The sequence below is a fragment of the Hemitrygon akajei genome, chromosome 11 (genome assembly GCF_048418815.1).
Source record: "Hemitrygon akajei chromosome 11, sHemAka1.3, whole genome shotgun sequence".
In the NCBI taxonomy this organism is placed as follows: Eukaryota; Metazoa; Chordata; class Chondrichthyes; order Myliobatiformes; family Dasyatidae; genus Hemitrygon; species Hemitrygon akajei.
In genome coordinates, this window is record NC_133134.1 from 3456458 (window position 1) to 3473316 (window position 16859).

General features: G+C 52.3%; 1 protein-coding gene across 1 annotated transcript in view; it reads right to left on the minus strand.

Annotated features, from left to right (window-relative positions):
• sbk1 (SH3 domain binding kinase 1) overlaps positions 1 to 16137 on the minus strand; it is a 40845-nt gene extending 24708 nt beyond the window's left edge. Inside the window, exons 1-2 of the mRNA XM_073060058.1 lie at positions 15800 to 16137; positions 6952 to 7148 (exon numbers count right to left, since the gene is read on the minus strand). Of these exons, the coding sequence (XP_072916159.1) occupies positions 6952 to 7141 (190 nt within the window). The 5' untranslated portion in view covers positions 7142 to 7148; positions 15800 to 16137. The remainder of the gene's footprint in view (positions 1 to 6951; positions 7149 to 15799) is intronic.
• Between the last annotated feature and the right edge of the window lie 722 nt (positions 16138 to 16859).

A 16859-nucleotide genomic window follows, 5' to 3' on the forward strand; every position in this document is an offset into this window, starting at 1 on the left:
CTCCGACCAATCTACTCCTTCCCTCCTACAAACCCTCTAGTTTTCTATCATCTGTTGCCTAAGAGTCTAATGTACTGATTCTACCACCACTCTGGCAGTACATTCCATATGTAAAATCATCCATTCAGTCTACACCTCTTGTCAAGTCACCTCTCATCCTCCTTTTCTCCAAACCAAACTTACGAAGTGGGTTGAGAGTGGGCAGGGTCTGTGACACATACTGGTTTGATAATGCAATTGAGAACCAAGCTGACTCTTGAAAGCTCAGGAAAGTAACAAAGGAAGTAATGAAGGCCAAGGAAATGAGAGTAGACTAACATGAAATGTATAGAATGTTTGTCCCACTCCCATCAGGGGCGAGGCTACAGAGCATCCAGGAGCACCAGACTCAAAGACAGTTACCTTCCCCAAGCAGTGAGGCTAATCAACACCTCCACCCTCTACCCCACCTCTCCACACCCCCAACCACCACTACTTTATCATTTCCTGTCAGTCACCTTGTGTACAGACACTCCTGTGCCCAGCATCACTTTCTAGACATACAATCAAGGTATATAAGCTATATTATTTCTATTTATTGTGTTTTTCTTTATTATTGTGTTATTTATCTTTTTGTGGGTTTTCTTGTGCTGTGTCAGATCCGGAGTAATAATTATTTCATGCTCCTTTACACTTGTGTACTGTAAGTAACATTAAACAATCCTGAATAGAAATTGTAAGGAGAGTTAGGGACAAAAATAGAGATTTATTCATGAAAGCAGAGGACTTGCCTGAAGAATTAATTGAGTATTTTACATGTTGCTATAAAGGAAAAAGATGATTCCTCACTTGCGATAAAAGGAGATGGTGGCTAGGCTGGGAGATGATAAAAGAGGAAGTGTTGAAAAGGCTGTGGTGAAAGTCAGCTGCATTGGCTGAGGTTATACCTCGAGGATTGCTGATGAGCATAGCCAGCACTGCTGCTGGGTACTGACACCCAACTATATCTCGGAACAAGCACTCCTGGACTATGGTGTATGGTTCTGAACAGGCTACCTATACCAGTATTCACCAGACTGCCTCCTGCCAATATGGGTCTTCCATAGAGGAGGGATGAAGTAGTTCACGGCAGGAGAGTAACAACACTTGCAGCCGCAACCACGAACATCTCGAACTGTGTTGGTCAACACAGTCTGAGGATCGTGCTTGGACAGCTTACAAGCGCCATGCTCCTGGCACCACCCTAGCATGCCTGCAACGTGTTTACCGTAACCTATACACCTTTGGACTGTGGAAGGAACCTGGAGCTCCTGGAGGAAACCCACTTGGTCACGCGGAGAACATAAAAGCTCCCTACAGACAGCGGGGGGAAATAGAACCCCTATCACTGGAATTATAAAGTTTTGCACAAACTGCTACACTACTCTGCCACCTCTACCCTCTGTTCATTAAAGTTCAGTCTGATGGCAGATGGGAGACTCAAGTGTATCATTTGTTTCACAAGCGCAGTTCAGGATGGGTGTCAGGAGGTCATATGCCCTGGAGGCGGTCTAGATTTAGAGGTTAAAGTCTCAAATGAAGCTGTAGGCCATTTAGGACTGAAATACAACCAGTCCTTGGGTTATATTGAGATCCTGTCCCCAAGAACTGTTTGTCAATCAGAGATGAACAGAACAGTATGTGAGAGAGGATGAGAGAATTATCTGTGATGAAGAGATACAACCCGAAATCTCAACTGTTCATTTATGCCCATTAATGCTTCCGGACCTGCTGAATTCCCTCAGCATTTCGTGTGCTGCTCAAGATTTCCAACATCTGTAGAATCTCTTGTGTTACAAAGTGGAACTACTAATCTTTATTTCATTATCTTCACATTTTGAACTCTCTGCTGCAATTAACCAACTCGTCATGGCTTGGAAACAGTGAAAGCCTTTTGCAGGGCTGTTTTACACTCGAGTATCTGATTTACTCCTGCCTCTCGGACATCTTAGCACAGAGCTAGATTGGAATAAGTGTTGCTATGAGTTTGCGAGCAAGGCCCAGGGTTCAACAGCACCACGATAGTGTAGCGGTTAGTGCAACGCTACTGCTGCTCAGAATTTAATTCCACCGCTGTCCGTAAGAACGTTTGTACAGGGTAGGTGTGTGTGTGTGTGTGTGTGTGTGTGTGTGTGTGTGTGTGTGTGTGTGTGTGTGTGTGTGTGTGTGTGTGTGTGTGTGTGTGTGTGTGTGTGTGTGTGTGTGTGTGTGTGTGTGTGTGTGTGTGTGTGTGTGTGTACGTTTTTCCTCTGGCATCTCCAGTTTCCTCCCACATTCCAAACATGTAGGTTAATTGATCATTGTAAAACAGTCTTCTGATTAGGCTAGGGTTAAATAGGTCGGCTGCTGGGAAGGTCAGTTCTGAACCAGGGTCGCTAAATAAAATAAATAAAATTGAGCTTCACAGCTCTAACAATCTCTACTTGGTCAGAGCAGTAGCCATGCCAGGAGGAAGCTCTAACTGACCTACATACAGCATCTGTCTTACATCATTGAAAAATAGGCTACCGGTAATTAAAAGGAGCTAAGGAATTCAGAGCATAGTCAGAAGCAGAGGCGTCAATTGTACAATCTCTTTCAAACATTTAGAATTCTCCCTTTGTTGACAACATTCAGCCAGCTCCCCGCCACAGCCAGCGAGTTAACAATGGGCTTGGAGGAGGCGAGGCTGTGTGCATTGACAGGGAGTGACCCTCAGTGCATTCAACACTGACACACGACACCCTTGGACCCTTTTACATGTCCGGGCTGTGACTGTGTCAGGTTGCTTGGCAGAAGTGGGGAAGCGAGTTGAGAGAAATTCAGTGGCTTCACCTCTGATCACTGTTTGAAAAAGTCCAAGTGGTAAACTCAGACAGGGTACTGACCTGGGTCTTTGACAAGCAAATCCAGTGAACACGCCTTGCAACAACACGTAGACCAACTCCAACATCCCTCAGCCTCATCCACCCGGTCGCCACAACACGGAACTTAGGACAGTACGTCACAGAACAGGCCCTTCGGCCCACAATGTTGTGCCAACCTTTTAACATTCTCCACTTAGCCCTCCATTTTTCTTTGCCTAAGAGTCTCATAACTGTCCCTAATGCAGTGGTCCTCAACCACTGGGCCATGGACCAGTCACCGGGCCATGAGGAAACAATATGATTTAACGATATGAGTCAGCTGCACCTTTCCTCATTCACTGTTGAACTTGAACGCACGCAAGGTCATTACGCACATGAGGTCATCAGTCGCCTAAACACAGTGATACCCTCGCGCCAGGGATCACTGGTTGGCCTCGGGTAACCGGCTGCCTCGCGCAACCAGCGGGAAGTGCCATTGCTACTGGCCTGGAGCGCGGACAGATGGACACCACTTCTAAACCCGTTTAGCACACCGAATGTTCGTGGGGAACCCGGTGCTAAAATATTCGCAGACCTAATTCGGGCTCAGGGTTTCATAAGTAGCAGAGCAGCTACCTCGCTGCGATCTACTGAAAGTCATCCCTCGAGCCAAACTTTTGTCGGCTGATAGATCCTGCCTACAAGGAGGGTGGGCATGCACCCTGTCGCATTTCTCACTCAGTCAGTCGCTCTCCCTGGACTGCGACCGCCATGGTCCTGGTACGGGGACCTCCGGCCCTTACCTTGTCCTCTCACTGGTGTGTTGCAATGATCTTATATGTTCATACGAGGAAAATATGCGCTGTGTGTTTAATATCCAAATGTTACTTAAAATGTTATGATGTTATTGACTTATCACTATGTTCATGAGAGGAAAATATGCGCTGTGTGTTTAATATTAAATTTGTTAGATAAACCCTTTTAGAAACGAAATTGAGTGTAGCCATTTATAACTTATCACCTATATTCCGGTTATGATTAACACCCACACCACACCCCCCCACCCAGTCTGCAAGAATATTGTCAATATTAAACTGGTCCACAGTTTACAAAAGGTTGGTGACCCGTGCCGTAATGTATCTGCGTCCACTACCACCCCTGGCAGTGCATTCTACACACCCAGTCCTGTGTGTGTAAAACATACCTCTGACATTCCCCCATACATTCCTCCACTCACCTTACAAAGTCCAAATTCAAAGTACATACGTATATGCCACCACACATCCTTGCGGGCATTCACAATAGAATGAAAGACCACACACAAGATGCACAAACAACTAATGTGCAAAGGACAACAAACTGAGAAATAGCAACAATAAATAGAGAACACGAGATGAAGAGTGCTTGAAAGTGAGTCCACAGGTTGGAGGAACAGTTCATTATTGGAGTGAAGTTGAGTGAGCTTGTCCCCTCTGATTCAAGAGGTGATGGTTAAGGGACCTGATGGTGGGGTGGTTGATGTTGGATGCTGCTTTCCTGCGATGACACTCCGTGTAGATATGCTCAATAGTTGAGACGCTTTACCTGTGAAGGACTGAGATATATTCACTACTTTTCATAGACTTTTCCATTCAAGGGCTTTGGTCTTTCCATACCAGGCCATGATGCAACTAGTCAATGTAGTCCACTAGTCATCACATCTATAGAAGTTTGTCAAAGTTTTAGATGACATGCCAGGAGATTTCCCCTCTCATTCTTCTAATCTCCAGTGAGTACAGGCCCAGAACCTTCAAATGCTTCTCATTCCCAGGACCATTCTCATAATTTTCCTCTGGACCTCCTCCAATGCCAGCACTTCATTTCTTAGACTTGGGCCCAAAACTGCTCAACACTCCAAGTGCGGTCTGACCAATTCCTTATAAAGCCTCGCATTATGTGCCTGCTTTTATATTCTGATACAGTAACCTTGGCAGGGATCTGGGCCTAAAATGTCAACTCCTTGAGTCTTGATGAAGATAGATAAATACTTTATTGATCATGAAGACAATTACAGAGTCATGGTAGCATTACACAGTAGCACAGATACAAATATCAGAAGAATTTTAAGTTACTTTAAAAATAAGATGTACAAGATTTACAAGTAAAAAAAATTGCAAAAATTACAGTGATAAGATGGTAGTGCAAGAATCAGCACATTATACAGTAACAGGTGCACATTCACACCGTCCAGATACGAAGAGATGGCAAGATTACACAGGGTTTTCTGAAATGGAAGTATGTGGTAAACAGAGGTTAATAACAGGCTAACAAGAGGGGTCATCACTTCTCTGGTGAAGGGTTGACTTATTACAAAGCCTAATGGCTGAGGGCAAGAATGGCCTCATATCGCTCTTTGGAGCAGCGCAGTTGTCTTAGTCTATTACTAAAGTGCTCCTCTGTTCAGTCAAGGTGACTTGCAGAGACTGGGAAACATTGTCCAGTTTTGCCAGGATTTTCTGGGGGGTTCTTTGTTTTACCAGAGCCTCCAGTGTGTCCAGTTTGACTCCTATAACAGTCTTTCTAATCAGTTTATTGAGCCTGTCGGCATCACCCGTGTTGATGCCATTGACCCAGCACACCACCGCATAGGAGATTGTACTGGCAACAACAGACTGGTAGAACATGAGAAGGAGAGGCCTGCGTACTCCAAAGGACCTCAGACTCTTCAGGAAATAGAGGCAACCCAGGTCCTTTTTGTACACAGCCTCTGGGTTGGTGCTCCACTGAAGTCTGTCATCACGGTACACCCCCAGGTACTTGTAGGTCCTCACCACATCCACGTCCTCACTATCAATAGTAACAGGGAGCTGTGCTGGCTTAGTCTTCCTAAAGTCCATCACCATCTCCTTTGAGCTGCAGATGATTCAGCTTGCACCATTTGACAAAGTCCTCCACCAGGGCCCTGTATTCATCCTCCCATCTGCCCTTTATACACCCAACTGTTGCTGAGTCATCAGAGAGTTTCTGCAGATTGTATCTGAAATCTGAGGTACACAGTAAACAGGAAGGGGGCCAGTACAGTGTTGTTTCTAGCCTTGTCTGACACACAGCTCTGAAGCTGCACAAGCTGTGGTCTGCCAGTCAGGTCGTCCATTATCCAGGATGCAATGGAAGTGGTAACCTGCACTGAACAGGGCTTTTCCCCCAGCAATGAGGTCTACATGGTATTGAAGGGTCTCAGCCCGAAATATCCATTGTTCACTCTTTTCCACAGATGCTGCCTGGTCTGCTGAGTTCCTCCAGCATTTTGTGTGTTGCTCGGATTTCCAGCATCTGCAGATTTTCTCCTGTTTCCAAAAACGGCATATCCTGTTTCCTTTCATAACTGCCACTGTCTTCTTGTCTTACTTTGTGCAGTGACTTGTGGATAGACAATCCAAGATCTCACTACACTTCTTTAATTTTATACTTACCTGTCTTGTGTGTCCTCCTCACACTTCCCTAGAATGACTTCAAGTTCAAGTTTATTATCATGTAACCAAACCAAACGAAAAACATTCCACCAGACCACGGTGCACCCACACATGTACACACACAAAATATTATACTATAAATGAGTTAATAAAATATAATTCAAAATGCAAGTAATAAAGCGCAGCGCAGGTAAACAGCTCTCTGTCCTAGTGACGAGACCTCGGTGATGGCAGGGTATTCATTAGTCTCACAGCCTGGGGGAAGAAGCTGTTCCCAGTCCAACATTCCTATCCACCATTCACTTATGAACTTCCTCTTGTCCCAAATCTTCTGCTCCATCTTTCCCAGCATCAGTACCCAGACCCTGCAGCTCCTCACCACCCTCCTCTTACACATGCTCAGAGGCTCTGTCCTATTTCACACACCCCCATTTTGTCAAGTGCCCAGTCAGGTGCTGCAGAGAAAGGTTTGCCAGAGGCTGGCAAACACCATACAGTTGCTTCTGTGTGGTCTGTCTCTGCCTGCGAGGCTCTGCTGAAAGACAGACCCATCAGAAACTCATGGCATTCACTCATGTTAGAACTGTTATCTGGTGTGTTGTTCACACTTACAAGCCCAGCTGAGCCTGTGTATGGAACCGACTGTCTCACATTACCTGCGACTCTATGAATGACGAGTTCCACCTTGCCATACGTCCCCTTTCCCAGCTCTCGAATGAACTCGTAGTGTCTGTGGATGTCCGAGGTCGGCAGGCTTCGCACGGTCAAACCCTGCGTGTCATCGGTTACGCCCACCATGCTGTGCGAGCTCCGATTTGGTTCCTGCTCGGTCCCACAAACATTCATCCTAGCACTGGAAATTTGTCAGAAGATAAGCGATTAGCAGGCCAGCAATGGCAGGGGACAACTTTGACACAGTAATCCTGGACATTGCATTTCTACCTCCCCTCTTTCAGTCCAGACACCTTCCCTCAGAAGAGATTATACAGATGCTGGAAACCTTGATCAACACACACACACACACACAATGCTGGAGCAACTCAGCAGGTCAGGCAGCATCTATGCGGGGGGGGGGAGGAGGGGATTAAACAATTTATGTTTCGGGCCAATACCCTTCTTCAGGACTGGAAAGGAAGGGGGAAGAAGCCAAAACAGAAGATGGTGGAAGAGGAGAGAGTACAAGCTGGCAAGTGATAGGTGAACCTCAGTGAGGGGGAAGGTGGATCGGTGGGGGACGGGGATGAAGTGAGAAACTGGGAGATGGTGGGTGGAAAAGATAAAAGGTTGAAGAGGGAATCTGATAGGAGAGGAGAGTTGCCCATGTCCACTGGGAGGAAGGAAGAGCACCAGATGGAGGGTAGAAGTGGAGGGAGAGGAAGGAAGGGAGTGCCTTTTTTTTAAAACCACAGGAACAATCTCATTCACTATAACATTACATGCCATTTCAGTGAGGAGTTTATAAGCACAGGCAAAAATCTTAGATGTGTAAAGAAAGTCCGTAAAGCAAAGATGCCTTGAAAACTAGAGAAATGAAAAGTTTCTAAATATCAACAAAAAATTACTATGAAGAGCAGTAAACAGTAAAAGAACTAAATCAAATCATTATTAGATATGACCACTCTTTGCCTTTAAAACTACATCAGTTCTCTTAGTGCAGTTTTATAAGAAAATCAGCTGGTAGGATGTTCCAAGCATCTTGGAAAACTTGCCTCAGCTCTTCTGCAGACCTTGGCTGTCTCACTGGCTTCAGTCTATCCAGGTAATCCCAGACAGCCTCGATGATGTTGGCATCAGGGCTCTGTGGAGCCCATTCCATTCCTGTTGCTGAATTCCTTGTTCTTCTTTTTACTGAAGATAGGTCTTTATGACCTTGGCTGTGTGTTTGGGGTCATTGTCCTGCTACAGAATGAAGTTGGGACTGATCAGATCCTCCCTGATAATATTGTGTGATGGACGAGAATCTGCATCAAGAATTCCATTAATTCTGACCGGATCACCAACTCCATTTGCAGATACACAGCCCCAAACTTGCAGGGAGCTTCTGCCGTGCTTCACTGGTCACTGCAGACACCCCTCCATGTAGCACTGTTCAGCTGTTCTACAGACAAACTGCCTCCTGCCGAATGATGAAAAGCCTTGACAGAGGGCATGTGGAGAAGCTGTCCTTTTAATACAGAGATGAGCAGGAATTTCTTTAGTCAGAGAGTGGTGAATCTTTGCCACAGGCAGCTGTAGAGGCCAAGTCATTCTGTATATTTAAGGCAGAGATTGATAGGTTCTTGATTGGTCAGGCTATGAAAGGAAACGGGGAGAAGGCAGGAGATTGGGGCTGAGAGGAAAATTGGATCAGCCATGATGGGCCAAATGGCCTAATTCTGCTCCTGTACTTTATGGTCTTGTTGGAGCAAAAATTTAAACTTTTGACCCATCAGTCCAGAGACTTGCTGCTAATGTTCAGCACCCCACTCCTTGTGTTTTTGTGTGTAGGTGAGTCTCTTGGCTTTGTTTCCACTTCAGAGGAATGGCGTTTTGGCAGCAACTCTTCTATGAAGACCCCTTGACAAGACTTCCCCAGACTGTAGAGGGGTGTACTTGGGCGCCAGTGGTTTCTGTGAGCTCACAGCTGGACCTCTTCCGGTTTAGAAGGGACATTAGCTTGATGTATCTCCTCATCTGCTGCACTCGGTTTCCATTTCCAACCACTGCATTTCTGATTGTCAACCTCGCCTGTTTCTTCATGCTCCTGCAGAAGAGCTTGGACAGCACATCTTGAAACTCCTGTCTGCTGCAAAATTTCTGCTTGGGAGAGACCTTGCTGATGTAGGATGTCAACCTTGTGTCTTGTTGCTGTGCTCACTCTTGCCATGGTGTAAGAATTGATGATTTGAAGGTTAAACTCACATTTGCCTCACCCTCACCTTTTAGTTTGGTTGTCCTTCACCCGGTTTGATTCCTTCTACACCTGTTTCTTTCAGCTAATCAGATTAGTTCATTCAATGCGTTGTCATTAATCATTAGCACCTGTTCGTTATCTTTGTTTAATCATGCACTGGAGACCGTAGAGCGGGTTCATGGTGCGGGTCGAGGGGACCGTAGAGCGGGTTCATGGTGCGGGTTGAGGGGACCGTAGAGCAGGTTCATGGTGTGTGGTGAGGGGACCGTAGAGCAGGTTCCTGGTGCGGGTCGAGGGGACCGTAGAGCAGGTTCCTGGTGTGTGGTGAGGGGACCGTAGAGCGGGTTCATGGTGCGGGTCGAGGGGACCGTAGAGCGGGTTCATGGTGCGGGTCGAGGGGATCGCAGAGCAGGTTCATGGTGCGGGTCGAGGGGATCGCAGAGCAGGTTCATGGTGCGGGTCGAGGGGATCGCAGAGCAGGTTCATGGTGCGGGTTGAGGGGACCGTAGAGCGGGTTCATGGTGTGTGGTGAGGGGACTGTAGAGCAGGTTCCTGGTGCGGGTCGAGGGGACTGTAGAGCAGGTTCATGGTGTGTGGTGAGGGGACTGTAGAGCGGGTTCCTGGTGCGGGTCGAGGGGACCGTAGAGCGGGTTCCTGGTGCGGGTCGAGGGGACCGTAGAGCGTGTTCCTGGTGCGTGGTGAGGGGACCGTAGAGCGGGTTCCTGGTGTGTGGTGAGGGGACCGTAGAGCGGGTTCATGGTGCGGGTCGAGGGGACCGTAGAGCGGGTTCCTGGTGCGGGTCGAGGGGACCTCAGAGCGGGTTCATGGTGCGGGTCGAGGGGACCGTAGAGCGGGTTCATGGTGCGGGTCGAGGGGACCGTAGAGCGGGTTCATGGTGTGTGGTGAGGGGACCGTAGAGCGGGTTCATGGTGCGGGTCGAGGGGACCATAGAACGGGTTCCTGGTGTGTGGTGAGGGGACCGTAGAGCGGGTTCATGGTGTGTGGTGAGGGGACCGTAGAGCGGGTTCATGGTGCGGGTCGAGGGGACCGTAGAGCGGGTTCCTGGTGCGGGTCGAGGGGACCGTAGAGCGGGTTCCTGGTGCGGGTCGAGAGGACCGTAGAGCAGGTTCCTGGTGTGTGGTGAGGGGACCGTAGAGCGGGTTCCTGGTGTGTGGTGAGGGGACCGTAGAGCAGGTTCATGGTGCGGGTCGAGGTGACCGTAGAGCGGGTTCATGGTGTGTGGTGAGGGGACCGTAGAGCGGGTTCATGGTGTGTGGTGAGGGGACCGTAGAGCGGGTTCATGGTACGGGTCGAGGGGACCGTAGAGCGGGTTCATGGTGTGTGGTGAGGGGACCGTAGAGCGGGTTCATGGTGTGTGGTGAGGGGACCGTAGAGCGGGTTCCTGGTGTGTGGTGAGGGGACCGTAGAGCGGGTTCATGGTACGGGTCGAGGGGACCGTAGAGCGGGTTCATGGTGTGTGGTGAGGGGACCGTAGAGCGGGTTCATGGTGTGTGGTGAGGGGACCGTAGAGCGGGTTCCTGGTGTGTGGTGAGGGGACCGTAGAGCAGGTACCTGGTGCGGGTCGAGGGGACCGTAGAGCAGGTTCATGGTGCGGGTCGAGGGGACCGTAGAGCAGGTACCTGGTGCGGGTCGAGGGGACCGTAGAGCGGGTTCCTGGTGTGTGGTGAGGGGACCGTAGAGCGGGTTCATGGTGTGTGGTGAGGGGACCGTAGAGCGGGTTCATGGTGCGGGTCGAGGGGACCGTAGAGCGGGTTCATGGTGCGGGTCGAGGGGACCGTAGAGCGGGTTCATGGTGTGTGGTGAGGGGACCGTAGAGCAGGTTCATGGTGTGGGTCGAGGGGACCGTAGAGCGGGTTCCTGGTGTGTGGTGAGGGGACCGTAGAGCAGGTTTCTGGTGCGGGTCGAGGGGATCGTAGAGCGGGTTCCTGGTGTGTGGTGAGGGGACCGTAGAGCGGGTTCCTGGTGTGTGGTGAGGGGACCGTAGAGCGGGTTCCTGGTGTGTGGTGAGGGGACCGTAGAGCGGGTTCCTGGTGCGGGTCGAGGGGACCGTAGAGCGGGTTCCTGGTGCGGGTCGAGGGGACCGTAGAGCGGGTTCCTGGTGCGGGTCGAGGGGACCATAGAACGGGTTCATGGTGCGGGTCGAGGGGACCGTATAGCGGGTTCATGGTGCGGGTCGAGGGGACCGTAGAGCGGGTTCATGGTGCGGGTCGAGGGGACCGTAGAGCGGGTTCATGGTGCGGGTCGAGGGGACCGTAGAGCGGGTTCATGGTGTGTGGTGAGGGGACCGTAGAGCGGGTTCCTGGTGTGTGGTGAGGGGATCGTAGAGCGGGTTCCTGGTGTGTGGTGAGGGGACCATAGAGCGGGTTCCTGGTGTGTGGTGAGGGGACCGTAGAGCGGGTTCCTGGTGTGTGGTGAGGGGACCGTAGAGCGGGTTCATGGTGCGGGTCGAGGGGACCGTAGAGCGGGTTCATGGTGTGGGTCGAGGGGACCGTAGAGCGGGTTCATGGTGCGGGTCAAGGGGACCGTAGAGCGGGTTCATGGTGTGTGGTGAGGGGCCCGTAGAGCGGGTTCCTGGTGTGTGGTGAGGGGACCGTAGAGCAGGTTCCTGGTGTGTGGTGAAGGGACTGTAGAGCGGGTTCCTGGTGCGGGTCGAGGGGATCGTAACTGGTGCGGGTCGAGGGGATCGTAACTGGTGCGGGTCGAGGGGATCGTAACTGGTGCGGGTCGAGGGGATCGTAACTGGTGCGGGTCGAGGGGACCGTAGAGCAGGTTCATGGTGTGGGTCGAGGGGACCGTAGTGCAGGTTCCTGGTGTGTGTTGAGGGGACTGTAGAGCAGGTTCATGGTGCGGGTCGAGGTGACCGTAGAGCGGGTTCATGGTGTGTGGTGAGGGGACCGTAGAGCGGGTTCATGGTGCGGGTCGAGGGGACCGTAGAGCGGGTTCATGGTGCGGGTCGAGGGGACGTAGAGCGGGTTCATGGTGCGGGTCGAGGGGACCGTAGAGCGGGTTCATGGTGCGTGGTGAGGGGACCGTAGAGCGGGTTCATGGTGCGTGTCGAGGGGACCGTAGAGCGGGTTCATGGTGCGGGTCGAGGGGACCGTAGAGCGGGTTCATGGTGTGTGGTGAGGGGACCGTAGAGCGGGTTCCTGGTGTGTGGTGAGGGGACCGTAGAGCGGGTTCCTGGTGCGTGGTGAGGGGACCGTAGAGCGGGTTCATGGTGCGTGTCGAGGGGACCGTAGAGCGGGTTCATGGTGCGGGTCGAGGGGACCGTAGAGCGGGTTCATGGTGCGGGTCGAGGGGACCGTAGAGCGGGTTCATGGTGCGGGTCGAGGGGACCGTAGAGCGGGTTCATGGTGCGGGTCGAGGGGACCGTAGAGCGGGTTCATGGTGTGTGGTGAGGGGACCGTAGAGCGGGTTCATGGTGCGGGTCGATGGGACCGTAGAGCGGGTTCATGGTGCGGGTCGAGGGGACCGTAGAGCGGGTTCATGGTGCGTGTCGAGGGGACCGTAGAGCGGGTTCATGGTGCGGGTCGAGGGGACCGTAGAGCGGGTTCATGGTGTGTGGTGAGGGGACCGTAGAGCGGGTTCCTGGTGTGTGGTGAGGGGACCGTAGAGCGGGTTCCTGGTGCGTGGTGAGGGGACCGTAGAGCGGGTTCATGGTGTGTGGTGAGGGGACCGTAGAGCGGGTTCATGGTGCGGGTTGAGGGGACCGTAGAGCGGGTTCATGGTGCGTGTCGAGGGGACCGTAGAGCGGGTTCATGGTGCGGGTCGAGGGGACCGTAGAGCGGGTTCATGGTGCGGGTCGAGGGGACCGTAGAGCGGGTTCATGGTGCGGGTCGAGGGGACCGTAGAGCGGGTTCATGGTGCGGGTCGAGGGGACCGTAGAGCGGGTTCATGGTGTGTGGTGAGGGGTCCGTAGAGCGGGTTCATGGTGTGTGGTGAGGGGACCGTAGAGCGGATTCTTGGTGTGTGGTGAGGGGACCATAGAGCGGGTTCATGGTGTGTGGTGAGGGGACCGTAGAGCAGGTTCCTGGTGTGTGGTGAGGGGACCCTAGAGCGGGTTCATGGTGCGGGTCGAGGGGACTGTAGAACTCAGGTTAGGAACCCTGCTGTCGAGGTTGATCCAGGATCCACACATTCTGGTGCCGTGTGGGCAAGAATAAGTGGTGACTGTGGTTACTGGTTACTCAGTCTTTCCTTTCACAGCTGCTGCTTACTCTTTGCATCACACCGGAGGCCGTTCTCATGTCACGCAGCTCCCTCTTGAACAGATTTCCTCCAGGTGTTTCTATTGAGTGCAATGTCTTCCCAGTTTTTACATGTAACGTTGACTTTCTTCAGTCTGATTTTGATGTCATCTTTGAAACATGTCCTTTGTGTTGTTTGTATGTAATAGCCTCTTTTCACCAACAGCCTGGCAGATTCTGAACACCCATGTTCTTCCCTTGTACAGAACAAACACCAGGCAGTGCAGTGTATTGCTTCCCTCTTCAGCAGAACCAGGATACCCCTTCATTCCAGACGTGCATCCATACATTCCCCAAACTAGCCCAACCGTGACACACTGTTCCCTCCCCTCACATGGAGAATCCCTCCTGTCCAGTGAACAGCAAAAGATAATGTGGCTGGGAAAGCAAGGGGGTCAGAGCAGAGAGCATCTGAACAAAATGGAACACATTCTATCTCGGTCAAAGACAGGCAAGCTTCATATTCATGACTTCCCACTGAAACAGAGACAGGAGTGCAGGTTGGAGGCCTTCCACCTGTCTCTCTCCTTCCCCACTTCCACTCTCTGAGGACATGACATAATTCCACTATTTGCGTCAGCCAGGTTCAACCAGAGTATTTGAAATTCAGCACATTCATCAAGCAGCCACTGATTTAATCAGCTCCATTATCTCGGAGCATTTGATATTTCTTCCCCTTCACCCAGCTGCCAGCTCACCCCCCCCCCCCCCCAGCCCTGTATTGTTTCCTGCCTGCCCGGTATTCACTCAGACCAACACGAGCTACCCACTCTCCACACTGTTGGGAAACTCTACCATTCATTCAAATGCAAATTCGACCAGCTTCTTTCAGAAAAACATGCTGGGAGATGGATGGTCTGAGTCACTGGGAGACGGCGTCCGGCTCGCGTGGCATGGGCTACAAATGAGCAGATGGACCTTCCGTTCCCAGGGCTTCACTAATGAGCCATTCCCCACTCTGTCCGTCTCTACCATGGAACAGTGAGTAGGATTAAAGATTCAGGATTGTTTATGTCATTTCCTGTACCCAAGTGTAAAGGAGAGCGAAATAATTGTTACCCCAGATCCGATGGAGCACACAGAAATACAGTAAGATCAAGAAAAACACACACACACTGGTGAGAGGATCTGGTAAACAAGACCACCTTCTCCACAGGGTCACTAGGTGGGTCAGCATTCGTCAGACATCCACTCCCACCCCTTCCGCGAGTACCGACTCAGCAGCTGGCCATCACCGGAGACCGTCACAAACCATGTCTCTCAAAGACTCTCCGGTACAACCCAGCAGTTAAACTCGCTGCGCTGGATGTCCCAAAGCGCCCCGTGGATCTGCCACACCTCGGCCAGTGAGCGCACAGCAACATCCCACATCTGCCGCTTCTGTGTGAGCATCTGGGGGAGGGGGCAGCGCCCCGGGACGTTTATGTCAGCTCGATGGGGACTCACGGGATCTCGCTTTACGGAAACGCTGGAGGAACTCAGCAGGTCAAGCAGCATCTATGGAGAGGATTAAGGACTTTGATGAAGGTTCTCGGTCCGAAACGTCGACTGTTCGTCGATGCTGCCTGACCCGCTGAGTTTCTCCAGTATTTTGTGTGTGCTACTCTGAATTTCCAGCATCTGCAGAGTCTCTTGTGTTAAGGACCTCGGTTTGAAATGATCGGGACGGGCGGGAAACCAGAGTACTGCGCTCCGGGAGAGGAGAGGGGTAAAGCCCGAGATCGGAGCCGTGTAAAGTTTAACCGGGTGGAAACTCCGCGGTGAACTGAGTCTCGGCATTACAGAACTCGGAAGTCCGTGGAAAGATCTGTCACAGGGGTGACAGGTAGGCGGGACTGGGATAAATCCGACACACAATCCGTCAGATGAAACAAAAATCATCCGAGAGCTGTGCTTTGTGTTCCGGGTGTTAACAGAGTGAACGCTTGCTTACAGATCAGCGAGGAGACGCCGTGTTTACCCGCCAACACCCCAGGTGAACAGCGAGCACTGGAGGGGAGATCCCGGTGGGTGGGCGCTGGAACTCCCCGCCCCCTCCTCCCGGTTGTAACTGGGGAAAAACAAGCGGACACCGAAGTGTGGGAGAAGGAAGGGCTCGAACCTACCGCTGTAACCGCGGACACTGACAAGCGCTTCGATCCCTCACACCGCCCCGGGCCCGGGAAACCCACCGTGTCAAACCATCCCGAGGGGGTAAACGGCAGCTGCTTCCGACCCTCTTGCAGCGACCTCCCGGGGTAGCCGGCGACAAGCAGACCCACAGCCACCACTGGGGAGGGGTGGAAGCTCTTTGTGTTCCTCGCAAGCACCTGAATGGGCGGCGGCATGCTCCGGCGCTCTCACCTGCAGCTCCTGGACACTCGAGCCTCCTCCACATGCTCCCGCTCCCTCGGCTCGTCCAGCCTCTCCTGTCTGTTGCCCAGTTGGAAGTGAGGGGGTGCCTCCCTGGGGCGGACCGCGGCTGCGAGAGTGACAGCGTACCCCTCTCCTCCTCAGCCACCGCCAGGGTCCCAGTCGCGTTCCTTTGTCTCCTCTCTGCCCGCTGCCGATCTCTCCGGGACAGACTTCACGCTCTGCCTTCCTTGTTTGCTGCAGGACTGACGCCGACCCTCATGCCGCTCCGCTCGCTGCCCCGGTGGAACAACAGCTCACTATCGCGGGTATCGCTCATTCACATAATGCTGCGCCCCACACCCGCGCTGGGTCCTAGCGCACGTCCGACTCAAACAGTAAACCTCTGCTGTACTGCGCCGGGTCCTAGCGCACGTCCGACCCGAACGGTAAACCTCTGCTCTACTGCGCCGGGTCCTAGCGCACGTTCGACTCGAACGGTAAACCTCTGCTCTACTGCGCCGGGTCCTAGCGCACGTCCGACTCGAACGGTAAACCTCTGCTCTACTGCGCCGGGTCCTAGCGCACGTCCGACTCGAACGGTAAACCTCTGCTGTACTGCACCGGGTCCTAGCGCACGTCCGACTCAAACAGTAAACCTCTGCTGTACTGCGCCGGGTCCTAGCGCACGTTCGACTCGAACGGTAAACCTCTGCTGTACTGCGCCGGGTCCTAGCGCACGTCCGACTCGAACGGTAAACCTCTGCTCTACTGCGCCGGGTCCTAGCGCACGTCCGACTCGAACGGTAAACCTCTGCTGTACTGCACCGGGTCCTAGCGCACGTCCGACTCAAACAGTAAACCTCTGCTGTACTGCGCCGGGTCCTAGCGCACGTCCGACTCGAACGGTAAACCTCTGCTGTACTGCGCCGGGTCCTAGCGCACGTCCGACTCGAACGGTAAACCTCTGCTCTACTGCGCCGGGTCCTAGCGCACGTCCGACTGGAACGGTAAACCTCTGCTGTACTGCGCCGGGTCCTAGCGCACGTCCGACTGGAACGATAAACCTCTG